Source organism: Monodelphis domestica, chromosome 1 (genome assembly GCF_027887165.1).
Source record: "Monodelphis domestica isolate mMonDom1 chromosome 1, mMonDom1.pri, whole genome shotgun sequence".
Classification (NCBI taxonomy): domain Eukaryota; kingdom Metazoa; phylum Chordata; class Mammalia; order Didelphimorphia; family Didelphidae; genus Monodelphis; species Monodelphis domestica.
The window spans coordinates 226,444,347-226,466,872 of record NC_077227.1 but is presented as its reverse complement, the minus strand read 5'-3'; the positions used below and the strand labels follow the sequence as shown (position 1 = coordinate 226,466,872).

At 35.3% G+C, this 22,526-nt stretch overlaps 1 protein-coding gene across 4 annotated transcripts in view; it reads left to right on the top strand.

Moving 5' to 3' along the window:
- The window catches only part of BTBD7 (BTB domain containing 7), a 107,977-nt gene that overhangs the window by 41,365 nt on the left and 44,086 nt on the right, over positions 1-22,526 (top strand). For all 4 annotated transcript variants that reach the window (XM_056810473.1, XM_056810472.1, XM_007472569.2 and 1 more), the window contains exons 2-3: positions 10,123-10,310; positions 11,416-12,495. In XM_056810473.1, coding sequence (XP_056666451.1) covers positions 10,229-10,310; positions 11,416-12,495 — 1,162 coding nt within the window. In that variant the 5' untranslated portion in view covers positions 10,123-10,228. The remainder of the gene's footprint in view (positions 1-10,122; positions 10,311-11,415; positions 12,496-22,526) is intronic.

Here is a 22,526-nt window from a genome sequence, read left to right as displayed (position 1 = left end):
AAATGGATCAGAATGTACTTCTCATTGGTAGAAGTCACTTGATGGAAGGGGGGGGGGGGTGTCAATGGAACCTGGACTAGTGACACACGGGAAAAGAGTGAGTGGTGTTGGGTGGTACCAGGCTTCAAACCCTGGGTCATTCCTATTTCAAGACCATGATTATTGTGGAGGGTGCATGATATAGCAGCCTTGAAGGGTGGGACTGACACCAAGGCCTACGCTAAGCAGTTATTTACTTAATTCAAAACCTTAATACAGAATAATCACAAAAAGCCTACTAAAATCATGACTGATTCTAACTATCTTAAAATTACAATTATGATTATCTGGAGACTACTGCTATCATTAAAATCTAATCCTCATATAAAAATTACATGAGAAATACCATTACAGCTGCTTTAATAACAAGGGAAATTACTAGTTTATTAGACTATGTTAATAAATTATCTATTAACCATTTGTAATTTGTTCATTCTCATGGGCTTAAGAAAAGGTAAGATTTAAGTGCCTTCCTAAAAGAAGTTTGCAGTCTTTTAGAGGGGAAATGTGGCACATAATCATTAGCAATTAAGTGTAAAGGCCTAGGTCCCTTTCCTCATTTACATAAGATCTTAGTTGTAGTAGTAATTTTTGCATATAGGCTTCAAGACTGAATGAAAAAAATTAGTGATCCAAAATAGCCAAAGCCTTTTATAGAAAATTCTATATACCATCATCTAGCTTTCCTAAGAATTCTGTTTGGAGGGGCAGCTAGGTGGCTTAATGAATAGTTTTGCAAAAATTAAATTTATATCTCTAATAATGAAAAGATTATATTTTATGAGGTTTATTAAGGATCATTAGAAATCAAAGAATAAAGAGGATACGAAATAAAAACCACATGCCCATGACTGATTAGCCCATTTAAAATCCCCACACTTAGCTTACCACTATACTTTCTGCATCCTTGCGAAGGAAGAGAATGCAGGAGATGTTACTACCAGTTAAATACCTATTGTGATCTCGCCGAAGTGGAGACTCAGGAGAATTTATAGGGAATTCTGGGAAATACCAAGGACTTCTGGGGAATGAAATCTAGGGTTCAAAAATCTCCATTTATACAGTTTCAGGCCTAGAGACAGGAGATACTGGGTTCCAATGTGGTCTCTCTCTGACCCTGGGCAAGTCATTAACCTTAATTACCTAGCCCTTATCATCACTCTATTGCTTTAGAACTGATATTTAGTATCAATTCTAAGTCATAAAACAAGTATTAAAAAAAAAAGACATTCTTTTCAAGGCAAACATCCTTTTGTTCTATGGAAGACTTAAAAATTAGAAATAATATGATCATTTATTACTTTTTAGAAAGGCAATTAAGTTGTTTTGCTTGGCAAGTTTTTCCCTCAACTAGATAACAAATATCAACCAAAAAACAAGTTAAAAAGAATAAATATGCTATAATCTTTCCTCATAATATTTGACTTTAAAATGTTATTTGAAAATTGAGTGTTAGGGGGCAGCTGAGTAGCTCAGTGTGTTGAGAGCTAGGCCTAGAGACGGGAGGTCCTGGGTTCAAATCTGGCCTCAGACACTTCCCAGTTGTGTGACCCTGGGCAAGTCACTTGACCCCCATTGCCTAGCCCTTACCACTCTTCTGCCTTGGAGCCAATACACAGTATTGACTCCAAGACGGAAGATAAGGGTTTTAAAAAAAAAGAAAAAGAAAATTGAGTGTTAATACAAGGGATAACTGACAGAAACTTTATAACAGTATATTTTCCTTTCCAAGAAAATTATTTCAGTAAAGGACAAGAGAAAGAAAAGTGTGGTCTTTAAACATCTAACCTTGTTTTTTAAAAATTAGTCAAAGAAATAGTTGTTCTTGACTTATCAAATATGCAATTTAGTCTGATGAACATTATTTTTATTTTAATCTTGTTTTAGTATCAGTTTCCTTAACAGATTAATACAGATCTGAGGTACAGTATATTTTCTAGGTAGCACTTTAGACACAAAACTTTACATCTTGAGCACTATTTTTCCATTACTTTAATGTCATTCTATCATTCTTGATACAAAGGTCAGATTTTATTTTATGCTCTAGTACCCTTGAAAGTATTTAAGAAAGGTATGGAGGTTAGCTTATCATTTTCATTATTTCCTCACATATTTATGTTGGTGGTTCTGCCCCATTTCCTCGGACCCCTCAAGTCTTTTGACTTTCCTATAGAAAGTAAGCCTGTAATTTTAATTCATTTAATTTTAATTTATTTTTTCATTATTATTTGTTTTATTATTTGCTTATTAACCACCAAAAATAGCATTTCCACATACAGTGAACACAAAAATAGGGTTGTATGTTAAATCGGCTTTATTTCATAAGCCTTGTACTCTCTTGTAAAAGTGCATAATAAACTCTGTTACTTTCAAAATTGTCCTGCTTGTCTTTGCTTCCTTCTCAGCATCCTTCTGTTCTCCTGTGCATTTTTATAAAATGTTTCAGTGGTTCTCCTTTTTTTAGTCATCACTATTGCTAATTCTCTCCTTTTTTTATCCAACTACCCTCCCCTACGTAAAAATTGAGAGAGGAGGAAAAATAACTCTTAAGTAGAGTTAAGCAAAGCTAATCCACATAATGGCTATCTATGTAAATATATATTTCCCCCCATTTTAAATTTATTTACCTCTCTCAGGAGGTGAATAAACTTGTTTAATCATAATTCTTCTTGGTAATTGCTTTTTTAAGAGTTCATAGGGGGGCATTTGGGTAATTCAATGGAGTGAGAGCCAGGCCTAGAGATGGGCAGTCTTGGGTTCAAATCTGGCCTCAGACACTTCCTAGCTGTGTGACCCTGGGCAAATCACTTAACCCTCCCCTCACAACCCCCCCTCCCCGCCCCCGCATTGCCTAGAGCCCTTACCACTCTTCTGCCTTAGAACCAATACATAGTACTCATTCTAAGGTGAAAGGTAAGAGTTAAAAAAAAAAGTTCATAAGACTTTCAGAGTTGTTTTTATTTACAGTGTTTTTTTTTATCCTTGTAGAATCTGTTCTCCAAGCTCTTCTCACTAAACTTGGCATCAGTTTATACTACAGAAGTCTCTTTAGTAAACTTTCATTATTTCCCATGATGAAATAGCATTCCATTATGTTCATATATCACAGTTACTTAAGCTATTCCCTAACCCAGTGATGGTGAACCTATGGGACAAAGAGCACTCTCCGTGGGCATGTGGCCCCCCTGCCCCCCTCCCCCAGCTCGTTACTAGAAAGAGGAAGTATAGCACTGTTCCTTCCCCCCCCCCCCCCATCCCCCTCTACTGCACCTGAAGACATTTTTTCACATCCCTGGTCTCTCTGCCTTATCTACCCAATGGGAATACACAGCACATAAGGGGAGGCAGCATAGAGGCAGCCAAACTAGAGGGGAGGGATGTGCTTGGGCCACTCCCCACCCCCACTTTACCCGTGGTGAGAACATTCCTCATTTCTGCAGCCCAGTGGGAGTGCTTTCTCCCTCTCCTTTGTGGAGTAGGGTTGGGGTGGGGCCAGGCACAGCACTCAGTCTGGGGTGGGGTGAGGGAGGAACACCACATTCCATCTGAAAAGTTGGCTATCACTGCCCCAACCAATGGTCCTTACCACTCCATGGCTCTTTTTCTTTTTTAATTAAAAAAAATTTTTTTATACAGATCTCATGTAGAAGGTGTCACTTCTTTTACTTTAGTTTCTTATTAAATTTATTGATCATTATTCACATTAGTGTGAATTTTAGTGCCACAGTACAAATGTGGGCAGTTTGCCTGCCTTTAGGTAACCATCTTGGTTGGAAACTGGTAGTTCTGCTCTCTTTGTTGTCACTTCTCTGTTTTCACTTAACAACTGAACCTACTTCTGCAACCCATGCTTTTGATCTACCTACAGTCTCTATTTTCTGCATTTGGATAATTTGACAGTTGTGTATTATTATTGTGAATTATTACTTGATTTCTATTTTACTAAAGGATTTTCTCTTCTTATTCACAAATTCCCCTGCTGGCCTTTATCCTCTAAGCTTGTGGGCAAGCACACTCAGCTTTACCTATCTTGTACTATTTAAAGTCGTGTATAGCCAGAGGCCATTTTACCCATTAAGCCTTATCCTTTAGTCAGTTCGAGTCTAGCAAAAAAAGATTTCCTATTCTTCACACAAGATATTTCATCTTCTTATCTTCATTCCTTTGCACTGCCTCTCTCCTATTCCTAGAATGCACTTCCTCCTCTCCTCTACCTCTTGTTCAAGTGCCCCATTCTATAATACAGCCTTTCCTGTGTGCACTTTATTGTTAGTGCCTTCCTCCCCAAGAAGCCAAGGGAAACACTTAAATGTGAAAAACCAATAGGTATATGTTTTGTTGGTCAGTTTTTTTTTAATTCCATGCTAAATTCATTGATTTGTAAGACTTTACTTTTTTAACTTTTTGTTAGATTGTTTAGGTCTGACCCCCCACCCGCCCCCCACCCCCCCCGGTAGTTTTGTAACTTCTCCTTGTAAATATTTCTTGATTGTAAGCCTTTTCCTTTTCCCTTTTGGTCTCACATATTCCAAGATTTCCTTTAGAATTGTTGTAGCAGTCATGCATGATCTTGACTGTGGTTACTTATACTTGAACTCTTTTATCCTGGCTATTTACACAATTTTTTCCCCTTGACCTGCACCTCTGGAGATTTTGACCCTGTTGTTGAATGTTTTTCATTTGGAATTTGTTTAATAAAGTTATCTGTTTCTCATGGATAAAGGCAAATTTTTTAATTCTTTTTTTTTCCCCCAAATTATTTCTTTGAAATTTGGTTTGATCATGGTTTTGAGGGAATCTGATTCTTAAATAATGTGTTAAATTTTTCAGTATTTTGGCCTTTTTAGTTTTTCTTGTTTTATCACAGAATCTTTGAATTCTGTTTGTTCCATTCTGTTTTTTATTGAGTCCACTACTTGGGCATGTTTTTCACTTTATATTTTAAGCTAATTATTCTGTTTCTAGTTTTTCCTTAACATCTCTAATTCCATTTTTAGTTTTTCTTAAATCTTTGATCTATTCCTTAGAGACCCTATGACCAAGCTATTCTACTACTTGTCATTTATTATTATTCTCATCTTCTGGGTTTACCTCTTGGGTTTCTCTTAACCCATTGTATTTGAAGTTTTCTTCTGTTCACTCATCCAGGTTCTGCTTTCTCTCATATTCTTAAGTGGTAAGAAGTAAGGAAACAAGATAATTGATTGTTTATATCTGTGGGGAAGAGGAAAAATAGAAGGGAGGGAGAGTGGGAGACAATCTGAATCTTAAAGTGTTAGTAAATGAAACAAGAATTTAATAAGTACCTTCTACAAGCCAGGTACTGTGATAAGTGTTCTAAAAATATTTTCTCATTTGATCCTTATAACAACTCTGAAAGAATGATGCTATGATTATCCTTATTTTACACTTGAGAAAACTGAGGTGAATAGAAGTTAAGTGATTTGCCCAAAGTCATATAGCTAGTAAATGTCTGAAGCTGGATTTGAATTCAAATTTTCTTGATTCCAAGTCCCAGTGTTCTTCCACTGTGCCACCTAGCTGCCTGGCTAGACCTTTATCTCTTTCTGGAGTCTGAATTCCAATATTGATGCCTGCTACATCTTCACAGGGGATGTTCCTTTTCTTGGCCTGCCTTTGATATTTTCACAACCCTGATCTGGCACAAGTCTCAGAGCTGGGACCAAGCTCCACTGTCTTCTTTCCCAAGCCACCAAATATCTGATACCACAGATTTCAAACTCTTGGAGGCCCATTAGTATAAGCTTCCTTCTAATTCTTACCTCTATCAACTTATTCAAGGCTTTGACATTCCAGATATTCTTACAGGACTGTGACACTTTATTATCTAGGGAGTTCCCTTATTCTCTATTGCATAAGCGACAATAGCTGTTCCCAAACCCATTCACTCCTAAGTCCCAACCTACCAGTCTCAATTGATAATTTTCCTATGATTATCAGTGAAGTTTTAGAGAGACATATTAATATAGTACAGACTCAGGGGCAGCTAGTGGCTCAGTGGATTGAGAGCTAGGCATAGAGGGGAGAAGTCCAGGGCTCAGATTTGTCCTCAGACTCTTCCTAACTGTGATCTTGGGCAAGTCATTTAAAAATCACACCAACACCAACACCCCCTTGCATAGCCCTTACCACTCTACAACCATGGAACCAATATACAGTATTGATTCTGAGACAAGTTAGGTAGAAGAAGTAGAAGATTCTTCTACCAAAAGTAGTTATTCTCTGCCATTCACTACATACATGACCTTAGGCAAGTTACTTAACAGAATTAGACCTTGGTTTCTTGATTTCTAAAATGAGGGTATTGAACTAGATGACCTCCTGCTTTTGATCCTTTTATTTGATGTGTACTCCTTTAGCTCCCCTCCTTCACATCTCAAATTCTGGTTAAATGACTTGCCCAGGATCACACAGCTAGGAAGTGTCTGAGGCCAGATTTCAACCCAGTATCTCCCATCTCTAAACCTGACTCTCAGCTACCTATCGGCCCCCATTCTTTATTTGTCTAAATATCTTTGTCTAAATATCCCTGATTATAGCTTCACTTTGTTTACTTACTGATTCTTTCACTTTTTACTATAAGCCTCATCATATCCTAATCTTTCTCTACTCTCCCATTACAAAAGTAAAAAGAAAAAAATCTCCCTGGAACAGCTGTTTTCTCCCAGCCAAAATGGACTATTAACTCCCTTTAAGGACATAGCCTAAGTTTGTTTACCCAGCTCATATCATTCCCTCTCCCTGTATATTCCTTCAGCTCCATTTCCTTTATTAATGGATGACAAAGCATGTGAATACTTGCTATCTAATGAAATCAAGATCTGGTTTAAATGCTGTGTCTATCATGAAGCCTAGTTCTCCCCTTAACAAAACCTGACCTTTCCTATGATCTCTTATTGTACTGTCACACTTTTTTTTTATTATATTTGTTTTTGTTCATATAAAGTATCTTTCCTACTAGAGTAAATTTCTTGAAGACTAACTGTATCTTATCCATTTTTATATCTTTCTCAGTATCTAGCCAAGTAGCTTTTAATGATAGGAACTTAGTAAATTTTTGCTAAATTAAATGAAATTCCATTTGTCATACTGCTATTTCTGGGTTATTGTTTTACTTCTTTTCATAAAAAGTAATTGTGATGTATTTCCCATTTTGTAGACATGACAGTATTATTTCTTATAGAACCTTTATTTTTTTTCATTTTCAAGTAAGAAATCCAGAAAGTAAGAAATATTGCTTTATATTTGGAATTATGGGGGGGCAGGGAAATTAGATCCTTTTTGTATATATTACAAGATCCTCTCTAAAGAGTATATACAATGTAAAAGTTATACATATACACACAGACATACATGTGATCGATATAAAGAAAACCAGTGTTTTTAATGTCTTCAATGTTAAATAGGCATGCATATATGGTGTAAAATATGCAAAGTGTTAGTGAAAATGTGCCCTTTTTTTTTATGGGAATTGAGAATTCTTAGAGAAGGAAACCCAGTTTATGTCTTACCCAACTTGTCTCTATTCTGTAGATAACACCCTCTATACTTTGCCTCATTCTCACATGCTATATGTTAATTTCAGTTCAGCATGTATTCAGTAAAGCACCTATACTCAGCCAGAAGCTAGGAATAAAAAGATAAAAAGTGAAAGATCTTCACTCTATTCAGATAAAGCAAATAGAATACAAAGATATATAGAAAGTAGTTTTGGTTGGAGGTCAGGAAGGGTATGCAGTTAAAAAGTAACTAGAAGGATCTGAAAAGGTCTCCTCCAAGGGATTTCAAGAGACATTTGATTGGTATAGTAGATAGAGGGCTAGATCTTCAGTTAGCTTAATGGGTCTCAAACACTATGTAAACTAGACAAGTCTCTTAGCTTCTGCCTTCTTTATTTTCCTAAACTGTAAAGTAGGACTAATAATAGCATCTGCCTCCCAGGGTTGTGAGGATCAAATTAAACAATTTGTAAAACACTTAGCTCAGCATTAGCATGTAGCAGGCACTTAATACACGCTTGTTAAGGGCAGCTAGGTGGCTTAGTGTATTGATGAGAGTCAGGCCTAGAGATGGGAGGTCTTGATTTCAAATGCTGCCTCAGATACTTCCTAGCTATATGACACAGTGTTGATTCTAAGATGGAAGGTAAGGGTTTAAAAAAAAAATACATGCTTGTTTCCTTACTTCAAGAGGCAGATGTGAAAAGAGAAGTATTTCATGAATAGAGAATAGCCTGTACAAAGGCACTGTGTTAGGAGAAGGTATGTTTAGTGAAAATTAACAGTTGGCCAATTTGTATAGATCATTTAAGAGTATGTGGAAGGAAGTAATATGTGATCAGACTTAAAAGATGCATTGGAGCTAAATTGAAGAACTTTAGTTGCCAGAGGAGTTTTCATTTTATCTTTGAATTGGTAGGAAGGCCTCTAAGACTTTTTGAACCAGAAAATGTCAAAGATATGAGCTTTAGGAATATTGATTTGGCAGCTGTTTGAAAAATGGATGAGAAAGGGTAGAGAGATCAGTTAGATGGCTTTTGAAATAGTCTAAGACAAGAAATGATGAGGCCTGAAATAAGGTAATCCCGTGTAAGTTGCAAGAAAAGAAATGGGTATAAATGTTGTTAAAAGGCAGATTCAAGAAGATTTTGAAACAGGATTATAGAATGCATAGAGGAAAATAAAGTGTAAAAAAAATGGAAAGGTAGAAAGGTCCAAGGTTATATGCCAAATAGAGGATTTTATATTTGATTTTGGAAATAATAGGTAGCTACTGGAATTTATTAAATAGTAGGGTGACATGGGAAAATTAATGACTGCATGTTAAAAGATGGATTGGAATAGGAGACATAAGGCAGCTAGACCAATTAAAAGGATATTGTAATAGGTTAAGGAGAGAGATGATGTGATCCTCTACTAGGGTAGGGGCTATTATGAATACATAGAAGAGAGCATATATTTGAAATCTTGTGAAGGTAGAAATGAAAAAATGTGACAAGTGGTAAATGATAGTACATAGACAAGGATGATACTGTTTGGAAACCTGGGTAACAGGTGATGGTACTACTGACAATATTAGAAAAGTTGGGAAATAAGAATAGGAATGTAGATAATAAATCCAGTTTTGTTCATTTTGAATTTGAAATGTCTTCCTGGCAATTAATAATTCTGAATTAGAGTTTAAGAAAGAGGGCTAAGTCATTTGCATAGAAATGTTAATTGAACCTATGAGAAAAGATAAGAACACTCAGCAAAATAATGTAGTGACAAAATAAGAGGACCTGAGACTGAGCCTTAAAAGATACACATAGTGAGTGTAACTTGGGTGAAGATCTAGAAAAAGCAAGTAAAAAAGACCAGTTATACAGGAAAGAGTATAAGAGCAAAATCTCAGGAAGGACTTAATGAAGGAAGGATTTATTACGTGTCAAGACCTACTTAGTGCCAAGGATGCAAATGCAGACAAAAAGAGATTTGCTATTCTTGAGGAGTTTACATTCTAATGAGGGAAAGACAACATACAAAATGAACCTAAAAAAAGAGAGGAAAGAGTGAAGACACTCAGTCAGGAGCATGATTTGAAGGTCCAGAATAGGATCAGTAGGGGAATGAAAACCTCTAATACTTAATTTTATTTATGGCTAGAAATCTTTAAGTGTTTTCCATGTTGCTTGAAATTGTGTTTTTAATTGGGGCTCTTAGTACTATTGGAACATTTCTATGAATTTAAAATTGTTTTGTTGTTTTTACACCAAGAAATTTCTTACTCTGAAATTTCAAATACATCTACAAAAGTTCAACTTATTACTCTTTACCAACTTAACATTGGCTTGTTTTACAGCTTGAAAAAATTGCAATTAGTTTGAATATCATTTTGATTTAATTATGCTTGCTTTTAGCTTCTAGCCCTTTTCCTTACTGTTACTGTAACCATAATTTGTCCCCCAAGTGCAAGTACTTGCAACTTTATGCATTTTTTCTAGTAGATATTAATATTTTCTCTAGTGAAATTTTAAATATGCTTTTATAAAAATGAATATAATGATTTTTGTTTGATTTTAAGAAATGGATGAAAAGAGGCTTTTGGATCCAGGGTTGAAGGCTCTAAATGGATTATGGGATTGTCCTCTGAAGAGCCAGCAGGTGAAATGCCTGAGTGACTGAAGAAAATGGGTGCTAATGCATCTAACTATCCCCATTCGTGTTCCCCAAGGGTAGGGGGAAACTCACAGGCCCAACAAACATTTATAGGTAACTTCATCAATTTTTTTCATGCTTTCCTTTTAAAGAATTTAATAGAACTGTGTTTAGAAGAGATTGATGAATTATAGAAAAGTTTTCCTACTAGGTTTTCTATATACATACATATGCATTTTTTTAAAGAAAGAGACATCTACTTATAGCTATATGAGTTTTTTAAACCCTTACCTTCTGTTTTATAATTGATACTAAATATCAGTTCCAAGGCAAGAGTGGTAAGGGCTAGACAAGTGACTTGCCCAGGGTAACACAGCTAAGGAAGTATCTGAGGTCCCATTTGAATCTAGACTCTAGTCTTGGCTCTCTATCCACTGAGTTATACCCTGTCCATGTGATTTGCTAATGTACCTGGCAATTCATTTTGGCTATTTTCACTGTGATCGCAAGTTATTAGAGCCACATTTATGCTGTGAAAATCTCTGTTGATGGTTTAAATGGTATAATATACTTGTTTGTTTAGTCTTCATAGTTATAGCCCTGAGTGTGAACCCTTTGCTAGTTACATACATGTAGAGTTGTTCTGATACATGTTGTTGTTTTAAATATTAATCAAGATCTTTGAAAGTCAACCCAATAGTATCTACTCTATGGGAGACATTAGAAGATATGTTGATAATTTATTGAATAAGAGTTACTCACTATAAAAGGGATAGAAAAGTTATTAGAACAAATTATATGTTTTTCTCTCAAAAAGGCTGCTATGCTGGGGGCAGCTGGGTAGCTCAGTGGATTGAGAACCAGGCCTAGAGACGGGAGGTCCTAGGTTCAAATCCGGCCTCAGCCACTTCCTAGCTGTGTGACCCTGGGCAAGTCACTTGACCCCCATTGCCTAGCCCTTACCACTCTTCTGCCTTGGAGCCAATACTGTGTATTGGCTCCAAGACAGAAGGTAAGGGTTTAAAAAAAAAAAAGGCTGCTATACTATTACTAAAACCAAGATTTAGTTTCCTTTTGAAATGGAAAAAAAATGTTTTAAATAAAAGTAATGTAAATTCTCATGATAAAAGTTAGCAATAGAAAAGATGTTTGAAAATAAGATTATATTGGAAAAGAAAGAGGAAAACAGCTTTTATTAATTATTCATTTTCTACTTTAGGAACATCATCCTATTCTCATCAAGGCTATGGATGTGAATCAAAATTATATAGTCTTGATCATGGCCATGAGAAGCCACAAGACAAGAAAAAGAAAACCTCTGGCCTTGCCACCCTCAAGAAGAAATTTATTAAACGTCGGAAATCCAGCCGCTCTGCTGACCATGCTAAGCAGATGCGAGAACTCCTCTCAGGGTGGGATGTGAGAGATGTCAATGCATTAGTAGAGGAATATGAGGGAACATCAGCCTTAAAGGAACTTTCTCTGCAAGCCAGCTTGGCCCGGCCAGAAGCTCGAACACTGCAAAAAGATATGGCTGATCTTTATGAGTACAAGTATTGTACAGATGTAGACTTAATATTTCAAGAAACTTGTTTTCCTGTGCACCGGGCCATTTTAGCAGCAAGGTGTCCATTTTTTAAGACCCTGCTTTCTTCCTCCCCAGAGTATGGAGCAGAGATAATAATGGACATCAATACAGCAGGTATAGATATGCCCATGTTCTCTGCCTTGTTACACTATCTTTACACAGGCGAATTTGGAGTGGAGGATTCAAGATTTCAGAATGTTGATATACTAGTGCAGCTCACTGAAGAATTTGGAACACCGAATTCCCTTGATGTAGATATGCGTGGACTGTTTGATTATATGTGTTATTATGATGTTGTCCTCAGTTTTTCATCAGACTCTGAACTAGTTGAAGCTTTTGTTGGAAATCAGAACTGTTTAGATGAAGAACTTAGAGCTCACAAGGCTGTTATTTCAGCACGGTCCCCATTTTTTCGAAATTTATTGCAAAGAAGGATACGGACTGGTGAAGAAATTACAGACCGAACGTTGCGGACTCCCACTAGAATTATACTTGATGAGTCCATCATACCAAAAAAATATGCTAAAGTTATTTTAAACTGTATGTATACTGATGTAGTCGACCTCTCAGTTTTGCACTGTAGCCCTTCTGTGGGGAGTCTGAGTGAAGTTCAGGCTCTGGTAGCAGGAAAGCCAAGTTTGACTAGGGCTGAAGAAGCAATGGAGCTTTATCACATAGCACTGTTCTTGGAATTTAACATGCTTGCACAAGGTATGAAATATATTTAATTTTCTATAAATATTCCTTAAAATACAGATTTGTGTTAGAATTGGAAGTTGCATATATTTTTCTCTTTAATTTGGATAGTTAACTGTAGTTAAAATAATCATGATTTCAAGAAATTCTGTTTGGAACATTTAGGGATATGTTTTGGCCTGGGCATCTATAACTGTCAATTGCAAAAGTATGAAAACTAGATATGGTCCTTGATGTGTCCTCCAAAATCCCAGTGATTAAGCAGTAGAGAGTGTTGAGTTTCAAAGGAAAGCTGAAGTTTAATATATCCAAAGTTCCAAAAATTGGTTATAGTACTTATTGAGAATGGCCCATATCTTTTTATATTTATCATCTAAGACATTATTTAATTTTATCTTTTTAAGAGAGTGCCTTGGTCTCAGCACAGTAATGCAGTTTAATTTATATTAATTAGAGATTTTAGGATGCAAATCTGGCCCAAGTTTAAACTTAAATTCCTTTATCTTTTGTAACATAAAATTAATTTGTTGAACAATAAGTATTTGTTTGAGCACCTACCTTGGGCAAGGGGCTATACTAGAGGCATCTGCCATCTTTTATCAATACCAGAAAGATTTTGAATGGAAATTTCTGGTATATTGTGTTAAAATTTTTAGTTCTGTAAGTGTGAATGGATGAGGGGAAAATAGAAATGGTGTCATTCCACAGAATTTAAGATAGTCTTAAATGTGTTTATATTTCCATGACTATATTGTGTTTGGAAGTCTTTGAAAACCACCTTAGATGACATCTATGGACAGCACTAAAGAAGCAAAGATTTAATCAAAATCAGATTTGTCAAGAGAAGTTTTAATTGACTAGATAAATTTTGTGGTTAAAACTGGGAAGGAAAGATATCATTGAAGTTAGGAATGCTACTTTAAGTTCTTAAATGGGAATAATTTGTATTGAGCTGACAAAATATAATGGATCCACAAATTTGAGAAAAGAAGCACCCTAGATAAGACCTAGAAGTCATGGTAAAAATTGCAGACAGGTTAATTTTGTCTCTCTTTATAAGGTAAAAACTTCCTAACAATTACAAATCATTAAAAAGCTTTTCATATTAGAATGGGCCTTTTCAATAAGTAATGAGCTCCCATCATAGGAAATTTTCAAGCAAACCAACAACAATCACTTATTAAGCATTTTTAGAAGGAAGATTCCTGTTCCAGGTACATTGGATTAGATTTACCACCAAAGTTACTTCCAGCTCAGAGATTATGTGATAATATCAAAATATCAATAATAGTAAGAGAGAAGTCATCTCAAATTCCACACCCCAAAAAGGGACTAAATAATTTAGGAGAATAAAAGTAAAGAAGCTGATTTGTTCATGGGGATGTTTGAAATATTTAAAATGAATTTTTATTAGCCTTACCAGTAATGTTTGTTTTATTTTATTATTTTCACAATATAACATGATAAATACAAAATGCTCTAAAATGAAAACTTTCTTTTTTAAAAAAAAACGAGAATTGGGGGCAGCTGGGTAGCTCAGTGGATTGAGAACCAGGGAGGTCCTGGGTTCAAATATGGCCCTAGATACATCCCAGCTGCCTAGTACTAACCACTCTTCTGCCTTGGAATCAATTGATTCCAAGGCAGAAGGTAAAGGGTTTTTTTTTGTTTGTTTGTTTTGTTTTGTTTTCAAAAAAGAGAAAGAGAATTCAATTGTAATTCTGAAATGTTCCTAATTCAGAAGAATGTAAGAAAATAGTGGTAATTTTTCAGGAAATATACTAGCAGCTAAACCCTGACTCGGTGGACTGTTCCACAAAATAAAATTGGGAATCACTAGTATAATAAGAAAAACTCAAAATTTATATCATTATCAGAAAGTCAAAATATTCAACCTCTAATTTTTTTGAGATGTTTAAATAAAAGCGTAAAACCATATTTTTACACTAACAGTATTTTTAGAAATGAGAGACAAACCCCAAATTACAATAATTTTAAAAACTTAAAATTATAGCTAAGCTACAACTCTAGGTAAATGCTTTGACCAAGGATCCCTTTACCCTAATTCCTTTATTAATAGTGTTCCTTTTTATCTTGACTAAAGGGTGTTTAATGCTCTACCATATGACAAAATAAGTTATAATGTGGACTGTCTTGAAATCTTGACTGCTGCTAAAACAATTTCCAGTGTTTTTGTTGCATGCATGTAGCTTCCAATTTCTATGTTATATATGTAACATAATTCTCACAGAGTGTTGTTTTCTTATTTTCTTTTTTCTTTTTTTTTAAGGGGAGGGAAGTTGTCATTTGAAACTTTACCTTCCTCATTATGGTTCTCAGTTTCCATTCCTCAATACTTAATGAAACATATACTTAGTTTTTACAAGAAACTAAAATTTTGACTTTTAATTTGTTCCCTGGGGAAAATCACAGTACATTTATTTCAGCTGTTTGTGAAAACCCATCAATATGTTTTCAGACTTTCTTAAAGTAAATTTAGTAACAAATAATTTAAGAGATACGTAATATATGGAACAACTTGCTTTTAACAAGACTAAGTTCTATTCTTCTGTAACATTTTATTGCAAAAGAATTTTTAATGATATTAAGCTAATTATGTCATTGCAAAAAGGAAAATTACTTAAATCATTTATTAACATACTGTATTGAAATTTTTTTTATTACAAAAGATTTGTTGAATGCAAAACAGTAAAATTGTCTGGTTAAAGCCTTTTTTCCCTTGTAGACATTATTATCATGTTTTGAGATGCTCAAAGGAATTTGTTGCATACTAATATAACACATTATAAGAAGTTAGATATATTTAAAAACCCAAAGTCATAAAACTAATTGTTAGATCTCACCTTAATTAAATTGGCCAGTCTCTGCAGTCAGTAATAAAACATGTTTGTCTCTCTCTCCCACCTTCTTGCTGACAATTCTCCCCCTCCTTCCCTGCCAAAAGATTGATATTACAAAAATATTAAAAGTTCTTTTAAGTCTAATCTCCAAGATCAAAATATTTGTTTGCAAAACACCGTTTTTTTTACTGATTGGTAGAAAAAGAAAATTTTAAATATTGTTTTGAAACAGCCTTCAAATGTCAAGTAAACATTGATAAAACATCAGTGAAAGATTACAGTTTGATTTATTTTTCTAGAATTTTTTTTTTTTGTAAAGTAAGTTATCATTACTTCTTGGCCTTTTGACTAAGATCAATTATAGAATATGTAAAGGAAGTTATGCTGAGCTACTTATTTGTTTTGACTCACTTCAATGGTTTATACTTTGTGTTGCTGTAACTGCTACAATACCCAGACTTACAGAAAAAGCACCAAAATGTCAACTATGCATGCATTTTATATTACTTCAAAATATTTATAGTTATGCTTATCATAAGTATCACTGTACTTTAATGTGAACTTTATTGTTAAGATTATTTTCTTTATCTTTTTTCATTTTTCTTCATCTGGAATGAGAAGTGGCAGAGTGCAGAGAAGGAAGACTTGAGTCTAATCCCTTCTCCCCCCTACTCCCCCCCTCCCCCCCAACATATACTTTCTGTATGACTCTGGATAAATCAGTTAACATCTTAGTGTCCTAAACTCATGGTCTCCAAACATTTTTTTAATACCTCTTCCCCTTATTTGTAAATTTATTTATAAATTACAAAATGATTCTGCATGAATTGAGCTGTCAGCTGTTAAAATTAAAATTAATTTTTCTACTAAAAGTATTATATTTTTAAAGGTTTATTAAAGATTATTAGAATTAAGAAAATAAGGAATACAAAATAAGAAAAGCACATGCAACCTACATCTTACCTGCCAGGTAGAGAGACGCGTGTGCTTAGAAGTGGAAGCAGAGAGAGCAAGTAGGCGGTACAGTCAGTTTAAATACCCATTTTGTTCTCGGCCCAGGTGAGCACTCAGGTGAGATTTTAGGGAATTCTGGGAACTACCAAGGACTTCTGGGAATTGAAGTCTAGGGTTCAAATCTCCATTTTTATACATCTTGAAAGTCAGGAAGGCCTGAACCAACTAAATAGCTTTGTGACACAAGTCATTTAACCTCTTTCAGCCTCTTTTCTCATTTATAAGATGGAGATAATGTTAATACCTTGCAGGGTTGTTGTGAGATCAAATAGGAAGATGCATGTAAATCACTTTGCAAATCTTAAATCCCTATGTCAGTGTTAGCCATATAATTATAAAGTAGAAGAACTTATTGTATCAGATCTGTTCCCCTTCTTAACTATATTGTAAAAAAGAATTTTAAATCTCCTTTATTAAGGTATATGCTTAAAGCATAAAGAATCTAGAAAATTATAATCTTTTGAGTTGGTTAAACTCTGAAGACTCAGTTCTAAAAGACCTTGAAGAAAGAATAATTGGTCTGGACCCCAAAAGCATATTATTCACATAGGCACAACCATTCATTTGTAGAATTAGCAAAACATTTGTGTTTAAGTCTATCAGAAGTTAATTATGGTCATGTTCCACACACTTATCTTCTGATTGATTTAAGCACAATATTTTTCTTTATCTGCAAATCAGTGGCTTGTTGTGCCTATAAGAATGTAAGCAACTTGTTTCTAAATAGATGGACTTTTTTTTTTTTCCAGAATACCTTAGAAGCTTCATGACTTCATCATTGGGAGTACTCCCACCACCAATACAGATCGCAGTCCCTCTTTGCCTTAGGAGATCTTTAGAAGTTAACTGTAGTCCCAAAAAAGTTCATTGCCAAATAGTCAATCTAATGGCTGTTAAAGACTTTTTGAACCTAGACATATTGCTTCTTGGATAACAGACCGTGGTAGGCTTTCAAATTCAAGCCTTTCTACAAATATGGCCAAACCTACTAAAGGTTTTGTCTTCTTTTGAGAACCCAGGATTACCTCCGTCCCAGAATGAGGCCTCAGAAAAAGACTTTAAAGCTAGATATGTATCCAGAATGATATACAAATAAATGAAGGAAAGAAACTATCCAATTTAGCATTGTCATTTAGAAAATAAATAGTATAGCATCAAATTGCAGACTAAGTTCTGCAAAGCTGGGATAGATTTGCCTTCTTAAGTGATGCTGTGGACATCACATTTGACCTCAGCCTTTAACTAGCTATAAACACTAAATGTTGTGTAGTAAAGTAGATTTGCAAATAATGAGCCCTAAAGCAGTATTTTTCCAACTAGTATTTTGAAACAAACTTGTATAGCCTGTTAACTTAGCTTCCTACATGCTGTACCTTACCTAGAATGATTGTCATCCTGTTCTATGTCTACAAATTAAGATAAATTTTTTTGTCATTTCTTTACCATGCCTCCTAAAATAAACAGTTAAAGACTTACAGAGAAGGATATAGAGTTATATAAACAAATATAATAGACTAAATCTCATTAAGCCTTTGTCCTGTTTCAAACCCAGCCCTTTCTTTTTATCCAGTGTTACCCTTTGTTCTTTAATGTACCCAAAATGAATGCTAGTGCTCCAAAGAAATGTAGACTGCTTCTGGTTTTAGTAATGACTAGAAATGAAAGGAACAGGGACATGGGTATAATTAAGTATTTCCAAATCAAATGGCTACCTCTTGAATGAAAGTGGGCAAAGATAAGTATTATGTTTTAAGGATGCTAAAGAATAATTTTCTATAATATGTTATGGCTTCTTTTTCTTACTGACATAATAGTTATTCTGACTTATAGCCATAACATGGAATAATTCAGTATGATAATTTTTTTTTAATTCACATGGCCTAAGAGATAAAAAAGTTCACAGTGACAAAATTAGCTACTAAGTTCCACTTAGCTGAAGTCTCTTTCTCTTGCTTGTAGCATCACACATTCTTTTGCAGAGGCGATGTGATAAAAAGTCATATAAGCCTGTCAGTAGAAGCAATATTTAAACCCATCCCTAGATGAAAAACTAAGATATTAAAAATGAAAAATTATATTAACTTCTTTTTTAAACACCCTAATTTTTAAGGGGTATATAAGACTGGCTAAATACTATACTAGGCATATATACAGCAGAATAAATTTCTTTTCAGATCCAAGTTGAACTAGGTGATCTCTAAGGTTCCTTCTCAATCTGACATTTTGTAATTCTATGACTTGTATTCAAATAAATATAATGTAAGGCCATTTGGAAAGGGGCAGAGGAGATCACTTTCCACTGTGCGGTTCAGGCAAAAGTTCTTGTAAGAGGAAGATTTGTAGCTGGACCTTTTAAGAAAGAGATTACAATAGGCAGAAGGAAAAGATATAGTCCAGGCCTGGGAGGAAGCCTATGGGAATTCAAAGGCATGACAAAATATGGAAAACAATACAAAATTGCATTCTTCAGAGCGACCTAATGACACTCTCTTAAGCCTTCTCTTCAGTGTGTGACACTATTGACCATCCTTTCCTCCTGAATACTTTTTCCTGTCTTGAGGTTTTGTGGTGCTGATCTCTCTTGGTTCTCTTCCTTTTCTGACTACTCCTTAGGCGTCTTTGCCAGATCATCATTCATATCTGTAACAGTTAAAATTTAGGGGAGATGGGGAGACTGAGGCAGGTAGAAATTAGTTTCTCTCTGCAAGGAGTATTATATTTTTTAGAGGTTTATTGAAGATTAAGGATTAAAGAAAATACAGGATAAGAGACACGTGTCCAGGCCATAGAGAGGCCTAGACACCACCTCACCTACATTATGAAAAAAAGCCACACCTGCCCCAAAACAGAAGTCCAAGAGTCCAGAGCCTCCAAAAGCCTTTGAATCAGCTTAAATACCTTCTCGATCTCTGCCCAGGTGAGATTACAAGGAATTCTGGGGAAGTGGAGCAAAGGCTCGTGGGGATTGTAGTCCTGTATTCGAGTCTATTTTTTACATATCTCATCCTCAGTGGGTAGAAAGAACCCCAGGCTTCTGTCCTATATTCCCTTCTCTCTCTACACATTCTGTCTTAGTGCTCTCAACAATTCTTAGGAATTCAGATATATTCTCTATGTAGATATCTCCCATATCTACATAATTATTTTACAACAGGGTACTTAAGAATCACAATGTAGTCTATTTAACTTAAAACTAAAAGCCTTAATCAAAACTAACTCACTTATTAGTGCAATTAAACTCATTGATTTCATCTATTCTGAATTTGCCGTAATGTATTTTAAACTTGTCTCTAGCAGTTTTGTTATGAATAGTATAATAAACACAGAATCAAGTTTTTAACCTATTGATAACAATTGCAAGTTAAAGTAGAACATTACAAACACCATAGTACCAGATGATTAATTAGAATAAGCTAATCAAAATGGAGCATAATTTTGTATCCCTCTATAAAGCCATACTTCAGGAATCTCTTGACAAAGGATTGAAAAATATAATCAATAATAAATTGCTTTTACATAACTCTTTAAAGTTTACAATGCACTGAGAAATAATTAAGATGCTCCAATATTAACAAGCAGTTTTGTTCTAACAAATCTCTCATGGCTTGTAGTCACTTGCTAGATATCTCTTTGCAAGTAAAAGTCTGAGACTCATTCTCACATTGTTACTAAGTCATATCATGGGCCATTTATATTTTCACTGATAGTTGGTCGGCTAGCTAACATCTTCCTCATGTAAGAGTTTAATTAGGGATGTAATTCCACACCTAACCTTAGTCTTTCTACCATCAGTTGTAGGGATGGATGATTATACATCCTAAATTGCATGTCCTATAGGCTCTCAAATGCAGTATGTCTAAAACAGAATCAGTTATTCTCTGAAATCCATCCTCCTTTCAAATTTTCTGTTGAGATTAGACACCTGGAACTGAATATTTTGTAAATATCTTTCAAATTCATCATGTTGAAAACTGAACTAATTTTCTTTCTCTCTAAACCCTTCTCCCTTCTATACTTCCTTATTACTGTCTAAAGGCATTATCATTCTCCCAGGGCTTTTTAGGTTCAAAACTTCAGTGTTCTCTTATATCATATCATCACTTTCCATTATACCCCTTCCCCTACCTATCGTAGTCAATCTGCTGCCAAGGCCTGCCTGTTTAACCTTTGTAGCATATCTCAATTATCTCTTCTTCTCTCTTCTAATACTTCTTCCACCTGGGTACAGGCCTTCATTCCTCACACCTAGATTATTGGAATAGCCTGCTGGTTGCTCTGCCAGCCACATATCTCTCTGCAGTCCATTATATCCTCTATTCAGCAACCAAAAGTGTGATCATGTGTTCTCTCCTACTCAGGGAACTCTAGAAGCTTCCCATCACTTCCACAATCAGACACATCCCTGCTTGGCATTCAAAGCCTTTCAGAAACTGTCTTCTCTCTGCCTCCCACCTTTTTAGTCTTCTTATAACTTACTCCTTCCTTACACTTCGATCCAGTAGAGGTTGGCCCAACCTCCTTGCTATTAAAGGAATAAGACACTCTATCTCTCAGCTCCAGGTATTTTCACTGTCTAACCCCCATCCCTGGATTTCTTTCCCTCCTCTTTTCCAGCTCCTCGCTTCCCTGGCTTTCTTCAAGTGCCACATAAAATAGGAAACCTTTTATGGTTCTCCTTAATTATAAAACCTTTCTTCTATTAATTAGTTCCTATTTGTCTTATATGTGTAATGTTTATTCCTAGCTTTTCATCTTGTCCCTCCCCATTAGATTATGGTCTCGAGGGCAGGGGCTGTCTTTTTCTCTGCCTTTGTATCCCCAGCACTTAGCTCAATGCCTGGCACTTAGAAGGAGCTCAGGAAATGCTGAGTGGCTAACTTTCTTTTGAGGACATCTCTTCAGGCACATAACCTTGGGGTCATCCTTGACTCCTTACTCCCTTATCCCTCACTCCCTGTATTAAATTAGTTGGCCATATCTTCCTCCACAGCATCTTTTGTATACATTCTCTTCATACACTTTACATTGCAACCAAACTGACACACATGCTCTTTATATGTGTATTAAGATACATAGTATTTCATTTCCCATCTCCCTGCCATTGCATAGGCTGCCTCTCATGACTAGTATGCATGTCACCCATACCTACTTTTCTGAGAATCCTGAATTTCATTCAAACCTTAGCTTATATACCACCTACCTGGAGCCTTTCCTTAAACTCTCAGCTTCTAATTCCTTCCTGTCTTCCCAAATTGTCTTCTAATTTTATATTTACATATATTAAGGATTATAGATCTAGAACTGAAAGAAATGTTTTATATTTTACAGAAGAAAAAATTGAGGCCCAGAGAAGTTAGGGCATCATAGCCAGACAGGTAGAGCCAGAGGCAATACTACTTAATTCCATGGTATCTGCCTTTCAGTTGAATTGGACCTATAACAGTTCAGCAAATATTTGTGTGTGTGTGTGTGTGTGTGTGTGTGTGTGTGTGTGAGTATATTATGTGCTATGCTATGTGCTAGCTACACAAAAATCAAAGTTTGTCCTCAAGGACTACATATAGATACATAAGAATATACAAAATATTTGAGTTTGAATTCAGCAAAGCTGTCTTCAGGACTATGCTAAATTTGCTTAAGTGTCTTCTCATTCCTATTTCATTTAAGTCCATACCTTTCCCAATAGATATTCTCCGAGACAACTACTGGATACCAGAGTTGCTTTGTTCCATAGGCCTCTCATTTACTGTCCTGCTTTGTCACAGTAAAGAGCCTTCTGTCCCACCACAAAACTAGGCAGGGGTACCAGACAATTAAGACCTTAGTTACTAGGGAACAAACAGCCTCATGCCTTCCTTTAACCCTTGTTCTCAGATAGCAGTGATTCCTTCTCCCCACCCCACCCCACTCCCCACCCTCCTATGAAGATCTTTATCTTAGAAAAGCAATATTTTACATTGGAAAGAGTGTATGGGATCAGAGAATATCAGTTCAAATATTTGCTCTACCCAATAGTACCCATGTGATCTTGAGCAAGTCACTTAAATTCTCTAAACCTGTCTCCTCAGTTATAAAATTATGAGGTTGAAATAGATGACCCCATATCTTCCACCTCTAAATCTGTGATCCTTTGATCTGAGACAATGAATGTAGCATAATAAACATTTATGT